Below are 20335 nucleotides of genomic sequence, written 5' to 3' on the forward strand. Positions count from 1 at the left end.
AAAGAGTATATTTATCAAGTTAGGCTAGGCTTTGCTGAAATGATAACTAAGTCCCCATATCTCAGCAGCTTGGCATACCAAAGCTTGATTTCCAGCTCACACAAGGTCAGATGCTGGTCATATCCTCCATCTCAGGACTCAGGGTCTAGGCTACCTCCATCTTTGATGTCACCATTTCAACATGTGACTTTCAGGATCACCAGGGCAAGGAAAGAGGACCATACATTTAAGGACCATATACTTGCTCTTAAAGTCCTCATCCTGGACATAGTATGCACCACTTATGTTTGCATTTCATCATTTAAAACTGGTTACACAGCCCCAACAAACTGAAAGGGGTCTGGGGACCGAGGGGAGCATCAGGAATACTCTGTCTCAGAGATCGTGGAGAAAAGCAGTGTTTTGAGCAATTCAGGGAAGTACAAGAGACTGGCGTTGCTGTTAGATTCAATGCCTTATTGTGAATTATTGCTGTTACAATAAATATAGAGTATATTAATGTCCAAAGACTATCTAACAGAAAATCCTCTGGTCAGGGTAGAACTTAACCTGAGGGAAGAAGAGAGAGAACATGACTAAAGACACAAGGTACAATAATTAGGAGCCAAGGAGGGTGGTGGAACCAAAAATGAATCAAGGACAGGCATAAGACTATCAGGGCTCAGGGAGTCACATAAGAAAAGAGCCTTTCTCACCAGGGCCACTGCATATGGCCACACAGACTGTGCCCTCCACAACTCCAGGAGATACTCATCGCAATTTGTACAGGATCCCTGTTTCTCACCCCTTGGAAACAGAAGCAGGGCTGCCCAGAAGTTAGCCATCAGTGGCCTCACTGAGGGACAGAGTAGCTGATGGTAGTAGCTAGGACCCAGTGTAGGCATAGGGGTCTATCTACTCGTGCACCAAGACTCCCTCCCTAATAAAGGTCTCTGCTCACGGTGATTAGCCCCCTCTGTTTCACTGAGCTTCTGAAGAAGGTTCTTTTCCTAAATGTCAGCCTGGCTTAACCGGAATTCAGGGAAACAATTAGATAAATAGAAAGGTTCATTCTACAATAGACCGGGAGAGCTGAGGCCCCCTGGTGGCTAGATGTGGTAGTGACCGCAACCCTTCCGAGGGTTGAGGAAATAAGTGAGGTGAGGTCTCAGAGCTAGGAAGTTGGGATGGACAGGGAGTCCCTTCTGTCTGGATTGTTCCTCCATACTCCAGATGAGAAAGACAAGGTTCAGAGGCCGAGACACATGCCTAGGTATCTGGTACTGAAGCTCCAATCTAGATCTTCGGGTTCGTAGTCAAATGTCCTTGTTCGCAGTCAGGTTCGTAGTCAAAATACACTATGGTACAACCTGTCACTGGGAGAGAAACCCTAGAGTTAGTGGAATGTTCTCCCTGCTCCTTCCCTTCCATAGTAAGGGAGGGAGATACTGTTAGAAGATGCTATAGCTATTACAGGGCAGGTTTCTACAGGATTGGGCAGGGTGGGAGCTGTGACTACATAAATTGTGAATGCCCAGCAAAAGTGAAGAGAAAATATAGAAACTCAGAATAAAAAATCCAGCACCCCCTCCCTTTGTGACACTTGGTCAAAATTGTTGGTGACATACCGCATGCTACAAATGAAGGTAGGTTTTTGTCTTCACTGTCAGACAGCATTCTGATTGACATGAGGTCAGGCGATAGAGAAGGCTTTTTTAAGCTCCCCCTGTCCTCTCTTGGAGAAAGGGTTGTGGTGGTAATGGAGGAGTCTTTAAGGGTACATAAAAATGTCTGTCCCTTAAATAGAATAAATGCAGGAAGGATTTTGAACCAAACACAGAAACTCTGATGCAATTTCCCATATGGAGCAGAATTCCCTCTATTCCATCCCTGATCAGAGGCCATTCATTCAGTCTTTGTATAAACAGCTCTAGGAACAAGTAAGAAGCCTCACTCTCTCTAAAGACAGCCTACGGCATGTTTGCTCTGTTTATTACAAATAAACCCCCCCACAGGAATTTTACTCCATTCCAGCATTGGATAGCCCAGTGAGTGAATGCATGTGGCCAAGCCTGACACCTGAGGACCACAGAATTTTTCATTTTATGTACTTTTCCTTAAAAATGGTGAAAGTTGGGGAAGGGGGCTAAGCAGAAGGAAAGTTTTCTACACCTCTTTTGTGGCCCATGAGATGAGGGACACATACTTATAGGACAACGGCCTTCCAAACATGACAACTGGGCTCATAGGTATCAGGTTACTCAAACAAGTGAATTTTTTAACAACTATATTTTATCAATTAGTAATTAAATGGATAATATCTTTATAAAATAATCTTTCATGGAAAAATTGAGGAAAAAGCATTCTGAAGCCCAGCGTCTAATTCCCATCCCCTACTCTCGCTCTCTCCTGTTTCTGCCCTAGGTCAGGATCTCATTATCTCTAATTGGACCATTAGCATATCCTTCTTTGTCTCTGGCATTATGCACTTTCACTGTGATGTGTCTAAGAGCAGATTTCTTTTCATTTATTCTGCCTATGATTCATTGGGCCTTTTGAATCTGTAAATTCACATTTCCAGCCATCATCTTCTTCCCACTTTCCTCTCCCTCTGGGACTTCAATTAAATACATGGTAGACCTTCTCGCTCTATTCATTGTGTCTGCTATTCTCTATTTAAAATTTTTCCGTATAATTTGTATTTCCAGGCAGAACTCTGGGCAATTTCTTGTAACCTATCTTCTAATTCAGTAATTCTCTTCTTAGTTGTGTTTAACCCTCTGTTAAACCCAGCCATTAATTTCTCAAGTTTCATTGTCATAGTTTTTAGTTGGAAACATTCTCCTCTATTCTTTTCAAATTGGCTGTATCAATCTTTATGATTTTCTGTTCCATGCAGATATTTTCAAGTTTATTTTTTTATTCTTTGGAATATAGTAAACAATAGTTATTGTAGACTGTGTCATATAATTCTAATATCTGGAGTCTTTGTGAGTTTGTTTTTGTTGCCTATTCTTTTCTGCTGGCTGCCATAGTGTATTTTTTTCTTTTATGCTGAGTTATCTTTGACTATGTGCTGACATATTATTGAAAAATTATTTGTACAAATGATTCTAGGCCCAAGATGATAATACCTCCCTACAGAGAGTCTTTTCATTTGCTGAGGTATTCTCAAATGCCTGGGGACACTACCTGTCCAAGGCCACTTTAATCCAAGGTCAGGGCTTCAGGTTCTTCGGACCACCCAGGTGATGTGTATGTAAGTAAGCTACAGGGCTAGGGCTGCTTGCTTCTGGATCACTATTATCCCTAGGTGGTAGCCACTTAAGGTATCAGCTGAAAGTGACCTGAAGGCCTTGAGCTTTTACTTTTGTCCTGTTTGCCCACGATGCCACCAAAACCACATCTCAATTTCACAACTCTTTCTTCCAGATTCAGCAAATGTCCTCAGGGCAAAGTGGCTTCTAGTGCTGGGCTTCCGTCTCTAGGCTCTTATCTTCTTCTAGATTTTAGCCTTATTATCTCTTAGTTCATTATGATGATGATTTCTCTCTATATTTCAGCCAGTTTATGTACTTGCCCTCAGTGAAGCAGTTAGTCCAAAGTACCTAGCCAGCCATTGCCAGAACAGAAGTGTGCAACCCCCTGCTAACTGCTCTCCTGACCCCTGTCCCTCTTCCTTCCAGCTTCTCCTTCGCAAAGTCATCAAAAGATCCTTCCAAGGTGCCACAATGATTGTGTTATTCCCTTGCACGAATCCTTCAAAAGCTCACTGTTGACTCTAAAATAAAAGTCAAATTCCTCAGTTTGGACAATTAGGCCCCAAGTTCTGTTTCTTGCTTCATTTGTTCCTTGGACAAGTATATATTGCGTGCTGAGTGTGTGACACTCACTAGGTCAGGTTCTGCCTAATCTCTCACCTCTTACCTCTTTTACCTCTTGTCTTGCCTCCAAACTTAACGGGCAGAGCTGGGTCAGAATGCAGATGGGCCAATTTCCAGGCCCTGATCCCATGTTCAGGTTTAAACTCATTCAATCTGGGTATTTATGGATCTTCTAATAAATTAACTAGATAAAAGCTCAACAAGTACAAATTATGGTGGCATTTTTGTATTTCTTACTGCATTTTTGGGCTATTTTTGTTTCGTGAGTCAGAAATTTCAATGAAGCATTACCTCTAAGGAGAGCAGAAGTAGGGGAGGGCCCTCTGGGATGTAAGTTCTGGAAGAGAATTCATCATCGCCATCAACTTTTTGGCAATATTGATAGTCACAAGGGTACCTAGAAACCAAACTTCAGGCTTCAGTCTTATTTTCCCTGACAAATGAGGGAACAGAACAATTGCCTGTGGAATTTGATTTCTCAGTGCTGGGAACGTCCTGCTTCCAAACAAATCTACTCCCACCTGCTGGTGGTTGCCTGAACTTGCAGTCAAAGCGGACTTAAACACTGAAAACACACTGTTTTGGAAATAGGCAAACCCGGATATCGGGTTTCTAGTTTTGGCGACTGCTACTATGCGACCTAGGGCCAATATTTTTCCTTCTCTGGGCCTAAGTTTCCCTATATTACAATCCAGGTGGTTGGACAAAATGACCTGGAATGGCCCTATTATTTTAGACAAGCAAGGATTGTCTCTACAAGGACATATGGGTGACCAGAGATGATGGGGTCAGGACTAATTGCAGTAGGGGTTGGCTTGATAGATCTGCTCTTGTATGTGATAGTCAGTGACATATGGGCCCCACCATCCTTTTTTACTTGCTGCAATAGCAAGGGAAAGAGGAGAGAAGGTAAAGAAAGGTGTAAGGGTGCTCTGCTACTTAAAAGAAGTCAGGGAACTATGAGACACATTTTTTATAAGTTTGATTCTAAAATGGTTTTAAAAGGGAGTGGGGAAAGAGCCAAATCCTCAGCCATGTAACACGGGCAAGTGAGGCTTCGCTGGGCACAAGCAACCCCAACTCATTTCACCAGATGTGGAGGGAAAGTGGAAGGGGGTGTTTCTGTGTGAATGATCTAGTTAACCAAGAGTGAACTTGAAATCCATTTTGATTGTAACTCTTCTCAATGGTATGATTTGGGAGGTGTGATGCTGGTGAACATGACTGAGCTTTCTTTGTTGATTCCTTGTCTGGCCCATGGGCTCTGGTGAGGCCTCCTTCTGAACTTGCTTTGTCATGGGATAGGAAGGACAGAGGAGTTTGGGTGGAGGTATTTCTTATCCTCTAAGATGCCTTCTGGTTCACAGGGGCAGTGTTCTGGGTACTGGGAAGAATAAGAGCCCTCTAGTCAAAATGTCAGGCTTTTCCACATGATGGGGCCAGCACCCAGGAGCACTGGTGTGGCCTGGTCTCCAGGAGCTAAGTCCCTTGAACATCCAGAACAGTGAACTTTGTCTTCTTTTTCCCTTCCATGGTGTCAGGCCTGGGCCCTCACTTCAACTCTGCATCCCTGGCTAATGGACAGAGTCACACCTCAGGGAGACCCCAGCTGGTGAACCCTGAGTTTTCCCTGAAAACCCAAACCTGGTGCAAAGAGCATTCTGGGGAATTTAAGTCTTCAATCAACTCTTGGGTTCCTGGAACCCAATTTCCATCCTAATGGAGAAGCAAGCCTGCTGTGACTGGAGCCCTGTTGCAAAACCCATTGGTGACCCCCCCCTTTACCCGACCCAGAGGTGTGGCACGGTGTTACTGGAGGCCTGAGGGTCTGGGAATGACCAGCAGTCGGGTACCTCCTGATCCCCCTGAAGTAAGTGTTCAGGTCTTTCAGAATGCAGATTCAGCTATGGCAGTAACATCACCACACTCCCTTCACCACAAAATACAAACTCTTGGACACAGTCTCTTCCAAGAGAAACGCACATTTTGCATTTTGCCAAGAAGAGACACAGGACCCAGTGCCGCTGGCCTGGGACCCCTGCCCAGCCCTCCAGGAGCCAGCCCTCCTCCCCCTCCCCCAGCCCGGCCCCGCCCCACCCCTGTCTGTGTCTGGAGCTGGCCAGGGGAGGACTGCAGAGGCCTGAAGGGGCGGGGGCCCAGGCGGCGCGCAGGCTGCGGGCGGAGGCAGGAGCGCGCGCCTTTTTGTGCCGCTGTTGGCACCTGCCCGATTGGCTGGGCTGGTGCTGCCGTCGGAGTGGGCGGAGCCAGCTCCGAGCCCAGCTCAGAGCCCAGTCGCAGCTTGGAGCGGCCGAAGACGGAGCGCACCTCGCAGCGGCCGGGCGTGCCCTGCCTGGGGCAGCTGCTCCTCCAGGGATCTGGGCTGCTAGATCCCGACCGACCCCCGCGCTCCCTGCTCCCTGTGCCCTCGCTGCTCTCCCTTTAGAAGAGACTCTTTGCCGAAGGGCTAGCGATCCCGCGCCCTCTCGCCCCGCACTGACCTACTCCCCACCCCCACCCCGTCCCTTTCCACGGCCGCGGCTCCCGCGCCCTCCAGCCCCCCGAACGCCGCAGCCATGGGCATCCGAGGCATGCTGCGAGCCGCCGTGCTCCTGCTGCTCATCAGAACCTGGCTCGCGGAGGGCAACTACCCGAGTCCCACCCCGAAATTCCACTTCGAGTTCTCCTCTGCTGTGCCCGACGTTGTTCTGGACCTTTTCAACTGGTAAGCGGGCACCGCCAGGCTAAGCACGGCAGGGACCGGGGCGGGCAGACGGCCTCTGGCCTCTTGGACGGAGCGGGCTGGGGGTCGCTACCCGGACCGGGCTCGCTGAGCTCAGGCGTGAGGGCCCTGCGGGCCCCTGGGAGGGGGTAGGGAGAGTAGAGGCCGCCAGCTGAGATGCAGCCCTATGTTTCAGCCCACCTGTTACTGTGGCGCCTGACTGCGCCCCGTGTGTGCCCCAACCGCAACACGGGAGGGTGTCCTCACCCCAGATCTGCCCATCCATCCCGGAGGACTAAGCCTCCGGGCAGCTTTCCCCAGTCACGTCCTTTGGTACCTGTGGGATTGGGGCGGAGGATTCAAGGTGATGAGCAATTCACAAAACATAGACAGGAGAGACACCTGTTTGAGTCTGGATTTTAGTCCATTCTCTGGGCGCGCGGGAGGGAGTGTGCGTACATGTATATTTTGAAGAGTGAGGGACACTTTCCAATGCGGCAGATAGAAATTATTAACTCAATCTCATCCAAGCCTAGAGAGTATGATTGGTGGCTGTATAACCATAAACCGTGTGGCCTTACATGGGTGTGCTTTTGTACTTACTCCTGTGAAAATATTTGAAGATTCAGGGTTTTTTCTGTGTTTGATTTCAAGTTTGTTTGGGTCTGCGAGTATCTGAAAAGATGTTAAACAGTCAGCCTTTACATGTAGATACACAGCAATGTTTACTTGTGGTAGCCAGGAGTCCTGAGTGTTGGCACATGGGTAATGTGTGGTTGGAAACAGGCGGGAATGAATTGCTTTAATTCGGAAATAATTCATGTGCACACTTTGAAATATTGCATAATGAAATTTTTGATTAAAGATGATTGGGAATAATTTTTAAATGGCAAACCGGAAATGAGCATGTATTGAGAAAAAAAGGGGGGGTAGTTGGGCAAGGTTCCAGCAGACAGCCCTGCAGTGCCCTCAACCCAACATATCAAACTGCGTCAGTGAACACACATGCAAGCACAGGCGCATGCGCGTGCACGCACACATAGACACACACACGCACGCGCACACACACACACACACACACACACACACACACACACACATATAGATTTGCAGGGGCTGATGTTCCCTGGGTAATGCGTCAAAGATTTGAGTCACAGTGATGCCAGGGCCTGTTCTCATTCCCAAGCCCTCTTGGGGGAAGGATCCCTGTTGAAGGGCTGGGTGAATTGGGTGAACATATTAGAGACCTGTGGAAAGGCCAGCTCTCTGCAGAGCTGAGCTGGGTCCACTTACATGTGCTCACCTAAGATACTTCCAGGCTAGAAGCACATGCTTAGCAAAAAAGATGCCTGCTCCCGGAATGGATGTCTTTTCGAGGACAGCTCTTAGCCCCAAGAATCTGAAATGTTTTAGTTGGATGAGGGTCATAAATCTCTGATACATGAGCAAGGCTCTCTCTCTGCGTCATATGCCATATGCCAAGTCTTAAAAACAGAGGTGTACAAAAACAAGGTTGACATAAACGTGATAAAATGTCCAGCCCTGGCTCAGGTAGGGGAAATGAGCCAGAGAACATTGGCTTAGCTCAGGAGGGCACTGAGAGTAGATGTTGATTTTTCCTGGGGCAATCAAGTGCCCCTAGAAGGAAGACCCCCCCCCCAACCAACCTGGAAAGCAGCATCCAGGCTGATTGCAAGGTGGAGCTCCTTAGGGGGTTGAAGTAATGCATTTTTGAGGGCTCCTACCTGCCCACTCTCTCCCATCTCCTCTTCTCCTATTGCCTCCCTTCCTTCCCTCCCCCCACTCAGTCCTGCCTGGTAACAGAGAGCCAGCCTCTGTGCCCCACCCTCTGGATAAAAGCTGGGAGGGGGAAGGAGGAAAAAGAATGTGCGTCAGTGCTGCGCTTCTGGCTGACTCACCTTGGGGAGGGAGGGGAGAGGGGAGAGTGTGGTACACGTATGACTGGACATGTCTGCGTATGTGCTAGAGAAAGGAAGGCCCTGGCAAGGTGGCCACTGGCAAGTCAGCCACAAGTCGACCAGCATTTACTGATGACTTCTCTATTTCAGCAAAAATTGTGCAAGTGAAGCTGTGGTTCAGAAGATTCTGGACAGGGTGCTGTCGAAATACGATGTTCGTCTGAGACCAAATTTTGGAGGTAAGCCACGTCCATTTACTAGAGGTCTTTGTGTTAGGTGAAATAGAGCTGAGACACAGCAAGCCAGCCCTAACCTGTAAAGCCATCAGTAGCACTCCCCAGCTCTGCACCTCTGCCTCTCCACATCTCTCCTTCCTGACCCTGCAGAGACCTGTAAGGGAGCAAGCACTCCAAGGCTCACAAGCCCCAGGCATTCTGTGACCCTGGAATTTCTACTACTTCTCTGTCTTCATATGCCTGAGACCTTCTGCCCCCTCCACAATCCTTTCCAATGGCGTGGCTGGAGAAGGACTAAGCACAGAAGTGGGTGCACAGCACACACCACACCTGCCTCTCAGGCTAGAGTTTCTGCTCCAACTCTGGGGAGGACACATTCTTCTACCTGAGTACATCGTTTTTCGGATCCTGGGCACTCACCTCATTCAGCCAATTTAAAACTGAGGGCATGGTCTTCTCTGTCTAATGCACTTAACCCACCTGGCCCCGGGCACTTCCACCTTGGCTCCCTCTTCCCCAGTCCCTTCAACACACTGCAGTTAGTGTGATCTTTATAAAGCCAGCCTGAGCACCTCAGAAACTTTTGATGGTTTTATCTAATTGCCAAATAAAATCCACACTCCTCTGTTTAGCACTCAGATCTCTAGCACAGAGATTAGAAATGACAAGGAAACTGACACTCAAACCTCCAGGCCTGACATATGACATATGTCAGTTTCTCCCTAGGTTTCTGCTTAACCTCCCCTTAGAAGGGGCAACTGGCCTGGACCATACAGCTTTAAGTGATAAGCAACCTACTCGGACTCCACACCACAGGAGCAGCATTCTCTGGCCCTGGGGACACCCAGAAAACTTAGACCAAGGACAGACAAAAGAAAGGGTGCATTAAATATGGGTTACTTGCATTCTGGCTCAAAGGCAGCAGAATGAATGGAGAGGCTAAGCCAAAGTAAGGACCCAACTTCCTACCAGAGGTTGAACTAGGTAGATACCCACTCTAAAGGGTTAACGAATGCTAATGTTCACTTTTGTGCATATGAATAGATGTCTTCTTAATACCCTGGCCTCCAAGGGAAGAGCACACAGCTGGGAGGATTTGGCCACCTGGAAAACCTGGGCGGTAGCCCCTCCCTCTGGAGAGTGAGGGCAGAGGCACCACCTGGGATTCAAGGTGAATGTGCACAGGGAAGTTGGGGAGGAGGGGGCAGAAGGCAGGCTCTCTCACTGCAAGGCAGCAGCACCTCTTCTGTGTGGGTCCCCCGAGGGAGAGAGATCCGGTATAGGAATCCAGGTGTTAGAGCACAGCCAGCACACCCTTGCAGGGCATCAGCTTCTGAATCCGTTGCACCAAGCACCAGTGGGTGACAGGGGAGTAGCTACTTCATTTTCTCCTTGCCTCACTCTCACATTTCTCAGCCTAGGCTGACCAACGCCAACCACATGAATACACCAAGCACATTCTTCCCACTGTTTCAGCGCCAGGTTGCCATCTCTGCAGGCATCCAGGGCTGGGGCTGGAGCCAGGGCTGGGGCGGGGGCAGGGGCAGGGGAGCAGGGGCAGGAATCAGTCTCTGGGGAGGGTTACACTAAGAAGTGTGGGTATGCAGACCTGGAGTATGCAACAAAAGATGGATCCTTGGCTTGATTTCGCCAAACAGCAGATGAAGGTGGGAGGGAAAGGGCAACTCAGGACCTTCTAGCATTTAGACAGAAGGGGGCACTACAAGCTCTATGTCTGGTGCTGTTGTATGGAGGTGGGGGTGGGGAGACAGTTGATGAAACAGTTGGGCCAGGGCATTCAGGATTTGGAGACCCCAGAACTCCCTGTACAGCCCCCCTGTGTCTGAGGTGGAGTAGAATTTCGGGGCTTAACCTCCTCCCCAGCACAGACCCCACATGCAGGGGCATCACTTAACTATGGTCCATTTCAAACAAGAGCCCTACTACTTCCTGAGAGTGGAGGGCAATGAGAAGAGGGGGGAAAGCTAACAAAGCCACCTCCTTCTGGCCAAGAGAACTGGAACTCTGCAGTGTTACAAACTGGGCTTCACCTAGCCCAGCACCTGGCATGACATAGGCTCCCCTGTGTTGTGGAGTAAAGGAACGGGTGACACATTTTCACCATGCCTTCATTCGTCTGCTCTTTCTCTGGCCCTCTAATGGATGCTAGGGAGGAAGAGGAGTTGGGGCAGCAAAGGTTCCAGGAAGGAGGGACATGATTAGCACCACCACTTTTCCTGCCTTCCTGAGTCAATCGGGGGACAGTGATGAGATACAGGCCTGAGGCCATCACCCTAGAGATGATGTTTAGACTCCTTATCAGGAAGTTTCTCATTCCCCTTCATCATCCTTTGAGGGATGTGGGTTATCTTACCTAAGTTCTCATCTTGGCCACTGCTAGCACATAAGATGTCCCCTTTAGGTGGATAAATTAAAAGAAGGTCCCCTTCCTGCATCCCTGTGCAGGGTTCATGGCTCAGTGAGGGGAATGTGAAATGCATTTCAGCTTCCACTTTCCCCTTCAGCCAGGAGCCCTTGGATAGCCTTCTGGCCTGGCCCTTTAGGGTCCCCAGCATTCCACTATGAGGGGTGGGGTTGCCTGAGTGGTGTAGAACGGTCTAGACAAGAAATCCAACACTGCCCCTCTGGGACTTGTTGTCTGCCTGACACAGCTTCCATCCTCTAAAGACACATGGGGGTCCTGAAAGGCAGTCATCACATAGCACTTTCCTGGGGCTTGTTCACAATAGCCCTGAATGCTGGAGTCTGGGCTGTGCCCTAATACCGAGCCCCATTTACTTCTCAGCTGCCACTCAGGCGCTTATTCCCAATAGCGCTTTGCTTGGTGAAGCGTTAGGCTTGGAATAACATTTACCTCTTTGCAGCTCAGCTTTCGTGCAATCAGCCTACAGTGAAATCAGCAGGTTGAATTGCAAGCGTCATGTGTGTTTTCCTAGCAGCAGTGTGATGTAATACACAGAGAATGATGGCTTTGCTGTGGGGCTGGGTGTAGACAGGTTGGAGCTGATGAGGGAACAATAAAAATGTATTTGTCCACAGTGTCCTACAGTTTACTACATATTTTCATATCCGCGGTCACATTTGAGTCTGCCAGTGAACAGTGCTAACACTGCTCACTGAAAAAAAAGCTAGGAAGCAGAAACACACTAATACATACACTAGCACAATCAGTTGCACTTGCACTTTAACACACAATCACCCTCACACATGCACTCACTCACAGGAACACACTCAGAAATTCACTCACACGCACGAGCATGATCACACATTCACTTCTGCTCACACATTAGCACGCCGGCACTTACCAAACATGCACACAATAAACAAATACACATAAATTCACTCACACACTAACACGCAACACACTCACATGCACAAACATGTAACACATACATGAACGTGCACACACGTTCACTCAGGAATTCACTCACACACATTAACACACTCACACGCTAACATGTTAAACACAAACACACTCATAAAATTAAGTCACACACATTAACATACCCACATATATTGTCACACAGCGACATACACATATGAATGTACTCACGTATTTACTCAACACAAACTTGCTCACATACCCAACGGCATTCACAGATTTACTCGCACACTTTAGCACACTGACCCACACAAACATGCTCACACATTCACTCACAAATGTGCTCACATAAAGCACCACACTCAAATCCACTCACACATGAATGCTCACATTAACACATACACACACAAACATGCTCACACATTCACTCACACACAAACATGACCACATACCCAAACTACTCACAAATTCAAAGACAGGAAGACACACATTAATGTCCTCACACACACATGTTCACTCATACAACCATAAACATGATCACACCTTCACTCACACATGAGCATGCTCATTTGTACACAGATCCACTGACAAGCTGAAAATGTGCACACATATACGGATGTGTACATGCACATTAACATGCTTTTTCATTCACTCACACGTGGGCCTTCTCACATACTAGAGCATGCTAATATAGTCACACTTATACATGAACATACTCATACACATGGACACGTCAGACAATCCACAAACATGCTCTCATATACTCATGTCACCATAACTAGTTCATACATGTGAACATGCTAATGCATTCACTCACACATAGACATGCTCACAAACATACTAACACATGAACAGGCTCACACACTCATAAATATTCACTCCCACACACATACATTCAAATACAGGAAAACAGTCATACATTTGCTGACATAAACAGACATGTTCACACATTCACATACCCAACATGCTCATACATTCACTGACCCACAAACACACCCATACATTCCCACACTCACTCCCACTTCCACAGGAAAACACTCGTCCTTATAGACATGCTCACACATTGAGCCCGACACAACACAAACACTCACACACAGACATGCTCACATGTTCACTAATGCACAGACGTGTCTCACACACACCGACAGATTCACCCGCACACAAAAACACTCACAAATTCACTCACACATGGACATGCTCACATACATTCATACACACAGCCCAAACAATCACACACAGACACATGTGCACTAACACAAACATGCACGCACACACAACCGTGAATCTTGTTTGGGGTCTCCTTCCCTTCAGGTTTTATCAGGAAATATTTACAAAAAGAGTGTTTCACCCCTTCATTTCCTCTGTTTTGCCCTTACCCTTCCTTTCTGCATATCATGGGTCCACCCTGCTCTAAGTGCTTGACCTGCATTGACTATGAGATCAGTGCTATCGTTATCCCCATTTTGCCCATGAGGAAGCTAAGGCTCAGAGAGGTCAGGTGACTTACTCAAGGTCACACAGCTAACAAGTGTCAAAGCAGATTCAGAACCAGGCAGCCTGGCTCCTGAGTCTGTGCTCTTCTCCATATTCTACCTTCACGTCAAACCATCTCCTGTGTCGTAGGTGCCCCCGTGCCTGTGAGAATATCTGTCTATGTCTCCAGCATTGAACAGATATCAGAAACGAATATGGTAAGTATGGCAGTTCCAGCCACGGGGCTGGAGACAGGGGTCATGGGACAAGGAGCAGGGCTATAAGCCAATTCCAGCTGTTCTGACCCGTGACAGAACTCACGTGGAGGAACAAGGTATATTTTGAAAACTACAACCACCTGGAATAAAAAAAATCAGTTAATTGAACCCCTACATCACACTATATCCAAAAATTCAGTTCCAGATGGATTATTCACTGAAAAGCAAAAGGCCTATGAAGCTTTTAAAAGATCACATAGGACACTGTCTTTGTGTCTTGGAGTGGATAAGGATTTCTTTCCAAAGACACAGAAAACACAAACCATAAAAATAAATACTGGTAACTCCGACTATATGAAAACTGTGTTTAGCCAAAACTCCTGGAACTTCTATTTTGCAAAGCAAACAAAACCCCTATGACGAGTGTGAAAGGATAAGTCAGAATAGACTAACCAATTTGCAGTGCAGAGGACTGATATTCAAACTATACATAATTTCTGTGAATTAAAAAGAAGAATATTTTAAGAACAGATAAATGATTGAGAAATGTAAACATGAATTTCAGTTTTGTGAAGAAAACTGAAGAGCAGATAAGCATAAGAAACACATGAAAAGATGCTCGACCTTGTTAGTAGTAAGGCAAAGTAAAACCACAGTGAGAACCCATCACATACTCACCAGACTGGCAACCGTCAAAAGTCAGACAGCACCAATCCATGCTGGTAAGTTGGAAGCATGAGGAACCCTCAGCCGCTCTCGACTCTTGGCTCTTGGCAGGGGTGTAAACTGTAACTTCCACCTCATCATTTTTATTTTGTCGTGGTTTGGGGCTGTATGGTGTGTTCACCCAATAACATGCGTAGTATATTCATCTGTTACCCAGCAATGCAAGTGAACACATTATAATTACACACACCATCCTGAGTGGATCTCACGAAGAAAATGTTGCGTGAAAGAAGCAGATCATGAATACAGGCAGTATGATTCCATTGGGATAAAATCTTTTTAAAAAGTCTAAGGAGTATGTTTTCTAGGAATACATGGACAATGAAACTCTAACAAAAAGCAAGAAAATTATTAATCATAAAATCTAGGATAATGGTTACTGCTGGGGGGTGTGGGAAATATGTTCCGGAAGGGCCACATTGGGGGTTGAAAGTTGTTGGTAATGCTCTGTTTCTTAACCTGGATTTTAATGACACAAGGGTCATTTTCATAATCTTTTTTTAAACATCATATGTTTCATGCACTTGTCTATAGTTGCGATACATTTCAATACACTTGCACCCACAGGTGCGTGTGCATGCACACACACACACACATATACACAAAGAAGACAGAGCTGGAACGACCTAACTTTCAACTGGGATTTACCTTTCTCTTCCCAGGACTATACAATCACCATGTTTTTTCATCAGACCTGGAAAGATTCACGCTTAGCGTACTATGAGACCAACCTGAACCTGACCCTGGACTATCGGATGCATGAGAAGTTGTGGGTCCCCGACTGCTACTTTGTGAACAGCAAGGATGCTTACGTGCATGATGTGACTGTGGAAAATCACGCATTTCAGCTTCAGCCAGATGGAACGGTGCGGTATGGCATCCGGTGAGTCCCCCTAGGGTCCTGGGGATGTCCCACCAGGCTTCCTGCTTCCTGCTCAATATGCCACAAACACATTATAAGGGCCACACGAACCCGTTTTGCATTGGCCCCCCTCACTCACCTACCCAGTAGCCAAAGTGGAACTTTCAGAGATTCCTGTGGGATCCTTGACTTCTGCTGTTCCTTCTGTCTGGAGTGGCCCCTTCCTCCTTTCCGTGAGTTGAAATCTTGCCCACTCTCCCTTCGACTCCTAACTCACGGACCCTCACTTGCTTCCTTAGCAATCGCGAGTCTCCTCCCGTCTCCCCATTCAGTTCTCTCAAGGGCCTTCCCCATGCTGACATCCTGCGGTTCTCTGACGTGCCACACATCTGCTCCTTGTTTAAGTTCTGCCAGGTCTCCCGTGTCTTTGTCACGCACAAGTGCCCTGCCTCCTGCCTACACATCGGTCGGTCCTTGGGTCACGCTTCCCTCTGCAGCCCTGCAGTTCTCTCAGGAGTGGTTGCTTGCCTGGGCTGGGCTCACGTTGCCCTTCCTTTATGTTTTCCTTTACAGACTCTCCACCACAGCAGCTTGTTCCCTGGATCTGCACAAATTCCCTCTGGACAAGCAGGCCTGCAAGCTGGAGGTGGAAAGCTGTACGTTCACCTCCTATGGCCCCTCTTCCCACCCGGGGCTGTGGCGATTGGGAAACCAAAGACAGAACTGACAGTGAGAGGGACAGCACACCTCTACAACCCTCCTCCTCCCCACTCTCTCTCTCCTACACACATAGGTGATGGAGATAAAGAAAGACAGGTGGTAGATACACATGATAGGTTATTGATTGACTGACTGATGGGGATGTATATATGGCGTCTGGGAGCAGATGGCCTTTAGGGTGTGAGTTGTCCTCTTGGGAAGTGGCACCCACTATTGGCAAATTGTGCACAAGCTGGTGGGTGGGAGCTTGTAGCGTGTCTTTGCTGTGCTTTCCTTTCTGGCTAAGAAACTCCAAAGTGAGGGTTCTCTTTCCCCAGTGCTCAGGCTCAGCAAAGTATAAAGGAGCCCCCAAAATGGCAAGTTCCAGCCATCCTTTGGTTTTCAGACTGCTCTGGTGTGAAATCTGCCTGTGCCCGTTTTCTGACACTCTCTGTTTCTCTCCCCTTCACAGATGGATACACGGTTGAAGACATCATGCTATTCTGGGAAGACAACGGGAGTGCCATCCACATGGCTGAGAAGCTGCAAATCCCTCAGTTCTCTTTCCTAGGGAGGACGATTACTAGCAAGGAGGTGTATTTCTACACAGGTGGGTCCCACCCCTCCCTTCTCTCCTGTCTCTTGTCCCCTTTGCACTCCCATAAACTCCCAGGGGCCACTGCCTTGGACCCCTACACTCTCTGCTGCCTCCCTTCCCATTTCCCACTGGTTCTGCACGCCTGCCAGGCGCCCTTGATAAAGCCCCAACAGCTCACCCTGTGCAAGTGAGGAAGGGCTGTGGAAGCACTGGGCCCGGTTGACCAGGCTCTGCAGGTATAAAGGATTCATGCTCCTCTCAGGGCTGGCTTCTCACCCTCCATCTGTTTACAGCTTGGAGCCATCCCTTGCCTCTCCCATTCCCAGACGTCAGCTACCATGGAGCAAGTGAGAAAGGAACGAGACAGAGCAAACTTGCTGTGCCACGTGGGCCTGCTGAGATGTGCCATTCTCACTGGCCTTCTCAGGCGGGATGCCCGTGGATGGAGAATTAGAGGCTGAACTGCACATCGGTCACCGTCCCCTCCGTTGTGTGCCTCTCCACCCTGAAAAGCCCCCGGGCCCTGCCACCCTAACATCAGTGTGTCTCCTTGCCAGGATCCTACGTGCGCCTGATACTCAAGTTCCAGGTCCAGAGGGAAGTCAACAGCTACCTTGTGCAGGTCTACTGGCCTACGGTCCTCACCACTGTTCTCTCCTGGATATCGTTTTGGATGAACTATGATTCCTCTGCAGCCAGGGTGACAATTGGTATGTCCTGTCTCAGTCCCAGGGAGAGCGTGGGTTGTCTTCCTCAGAACAAAAAAGGCGAGCGTAAGGGAATGGTACCTGGTGCAGCGTGTGACTGCGTACGAGAGGAAGCAAGGGATTTTCCAGCAGGCGTGTGTGTAGGTGCTCGGCCAAGCCCCGGTGGAGAAACTGACATTGGAGATGGGTGTGAAAAACACTAGACTTGGATTCCTGGTATGTTGTGCCCAAAGTACCAGAATTCATAGTTCGTGGAGTCCATAAGTAAATGGACAAGTCACACATTGAGATCAGAAATACAATACAATAACCATTGATTTAATCAAGGTGTCAGAACGCCTTACCAGGCAGCAGGGCTTCAGGAGGAGCTGCCCTGAAGGAGCCTCCCATGGGCCCCAGATCAAGCTCTGCTTTCTCTGTCACCGTCTTTGGGGCAGACTCCTCAGCCTCCTTCTTCAGGAGATCATTCAGGACTAAACCTTTGCAATTGTGTAATAGTTTAGGGCTCACAAAATTTTCCCCAGGACTAAAGGAAGACAAAAAGGAAAGGGGCCAGCACAGGGCAAGGGGGAACCACAGATGTCAATCGCTGAGAAGCAGCCGTGGCTGGGGTTTTGGCACTTGACCATAAGAGCAATGGGAAATCATGGACCACTGAGGCAGAGGTTGGGCTTCAAGATGGGGGAGGAGGCACAAAGCGAGCACTTCAGCAAAGGTGCTCCCCGGCCCAGAGAGGTGAAGGCTTTTGCTGAGGGCCCTCCTCACTCCAGAGATGGCCAGGGGCCCAGTGGCTTGCCAGGAAGCTCAGCCACCAGAGGAGACTGAGCCGGTGCCGTTCTGTTTGTAGGTCTCACTTCGATGCTCATCCTGACCACCATCGACTCTCATCTGCGGGATAAGCTCCCCCACATTTCCTACGTCAAGGCCATCGACATCTATATCCTCGTGTGCTTGTTCTTCGTGTTCCTGTCCCTGCTGGAGTATGTCTACATCAACTACCTTTTCTACAGCCGGGGACCTCAGCGCCACCATAGGCGACGCAGGAGGCCACGAAGAGTCATTGCCCACTACCGGTACCAGGAAGTCGTGGTGGGGAACGTGCAGGTTTGACTTTTTGACTGACAATCAGCTTTCCCTGAGCACCTCTCGAGCCCTGGCTTAGCGCTTTTGACCCTTCCACATTTCTTAGTTCCTTTGATCCTCACACACACAGACACACAGCACACGTGTGCACGTGTGCACGCACACACACACACACACACACACACACACACACGAGAACAGGTAACAAGGAAGTAGGACTCTTTATCATCACTCTTTGACACATGATCATTGTCCAAGGTCACAAAGCAAGTACACGGCAAGGCTAAATTTCTGCAGACCTTTGGACCAAATTTGGTCCACTTTGCATGCGTCCAGGGCAGGCAATGAAGCTTGAAGGGAAGATGGGCAGAGGGAGGCTGAAAGGAAGACAGACGCCGGAGAGGCTGGCCTGCCTACTCCGCCTTCTTTGGCACTTCAGACTCCTAAGGCAGTGCTGAGGCTCTTGTTGTGGGCGGTACGTTAATGACCAACAACGTCCCTCCTCCTTCGCAGAGAGCCCAGCCCTGCCTGCCCGAGCAGGCCTCCATCCACCACACAGCGCTCCCGAGGGAGCAGCTGCCCCCAGGCAGACATCGGCTTGGCAGCCGCCAGGGCCTTCCCTTGCATGCTGACAGCCTCTTGGTCCTATTCCTCAGCCCCCTGCACACCAGAGACCCTGAGAGGAGACGGCTCTGTCTGTCAAGAGATCGACAGTAACAATGCAAGTGCTGATGAGGAAAGCCCCTCCCCTCTCCCTGCCCCCGTGCATAGCCACCTAGGCCACAGGAAACTGATGAGCCTATCCGTTATCTTCTCAAAGGATGGCCTGATTATCGTGGAAGACGGAGTCAGCTCTCTTCCCACCACCCCGGCTCAGGCCCCCCTGGCAAGCCTGGAAAGCCTCGGTTCTCTGATGTCCATCTCCGAGAAGGCCCAGCTGGCCACCTCGGAAAGCCTCAGCCCACTCACTTCTCTCTCAGGCCAGGCCCCGCTGGCCACCGCAGAAAGCCTGAGCGATCTCCCCTCCACCTCAGAGCAGGCCCACCTTGGCTACGGTGTTCACTTTGATGCTTTCCAGAACGGTGACAGTGTCATTTCTACCGAAATCCGCAACCGTGCCGAGGCCCATGGCCGTGCTGAGACCCGTGACTCCGAAGACTCTGATGGGAGCTTGAGCTCAGACGAGAGCCACGGCCATGGCCCCAGTGGGTGGCCCGTACTTCGCCGTGGCCAGGGCTGTGTGCAAGAAGCCAACCGTGAGCTGGAGGAGATCCATAGCTTACACGATGACGTCAATGTTGAGAGCAGCTGCCTTGGCCTTGAGGAGCAGCCCGAGTGTGATGCTGATAGTATCTGGAGCCTGAATGATGATGACCTCATGGCCAGTGGCCAAGACAAGGACAGTAGCTCAGAGTCTGAGGACAGTGCCCCCCCGAGCCCTGGGTGCGCCTTCGCCGAAGAGTTCTCTTTCGATCTCTTTAACCCCGACTACGTCCCTAAGGTTGACAAGTGGTCCCGGTTCCTCTTCCCACTCGCCTTTGGGTTGTTCAACATTGCTTACTGGGTGTACCACATCTATTAGGCCCCCAGTGGCCCCAGAGTGGCAGGAACCCTGTGCTCTGCTCCTTTATGGTTTCTTTTGGTTTTATTTTTCCATCTCTCTTTCATTCATTTTATTTTGTGGCTTTCTGGGCAATCTGATCAGTTCCACACTTCTCTTTTATGAGCATGAGGTGGAGAGGGATTGGAAAGAGTGTATTCTGGCTGGAAAGGAAGGGACTGAGGGAGTTGGAGGTAAAGAGCACATTGATTTCCTTTCCTGCTAGAAGGCGCTCACCTTTCTGAAGACTTCTCACAGCTAGTATGCATGGAAAGGCCCCTGGGACTGT

General features: G+C 48.9%; 1 protein-coding gene across 1 annotated transcript; it reads left to right on the plus strand.

The window, feature by feature from the left end:
* The first annotated feature begins 6422 nt into the window (after positions 1 to 6422).
* GABRQ (gamma-aminobutyric acid type A receptor subunit theta) lies at positions 6423 to 20115 on the plus strand. Its single transcript, XM_045538578.1, has 9 exons — positions 6423 to 6585; positions 8652 to 8740; positions 13704 to 13771; positions 15160 to 15380; positions 15933 to 16015; positions 16531 to 16668; positions 17214 to 17366; positions 18211 to 18467; positions 19267 to 20115. Exons 1-9 carry the CDS (start codon positions 6437 to 6439, stop codon positions 20026 to 20028), a joined length of 1920 nt encoding a protein of 639 aa, XP_045394534.1. The 5' UTR covers positions 6423 to 6436; the 3' UTR covers positions 20029 to 20115.
* Positions 20116 to 20335: the final 220 nt, after the last annotated feature.

Source organism: Lemur catta, chromosome X, assembly GCF_020740605.2.
Source record: "Lemur catta isolate mLemCat1 chromosome X, mLemCat1.pri, whole genome shotgun sequence".
Taxonomy (NCBI): domain Eukaryota; kingdom Metazoa; phylum Chordata; class Mammalia; order Primates; family Lemuridae; genus Lemur; species Lemur catta.

Bases quoted from the DNA above. Each gene is read 5' to 3' on its own strand.
- GABRQ (XM_045538578.1), top strand. From the start codon at position 6,437: ATGGGCATCCGAGGCATGCTGCGAGCCGCCGTGCTCCTGCTGCTCATC. The intron at 6,586-8,651 runs GTAAGCGGGCAC...TCTCTATTTCAG, and splicing joins GTTCTGGACCTTTTCAACTG to CAAAAATTGTGCAAGTGAAG. The intron at 15,381-15,932 runs GTGAGTCCCCCT...TTTCCTTTACAG, and splicing joins ACGGTGCGGTATGGCATCCG to ACTCTCCACCACAGCAGCTT.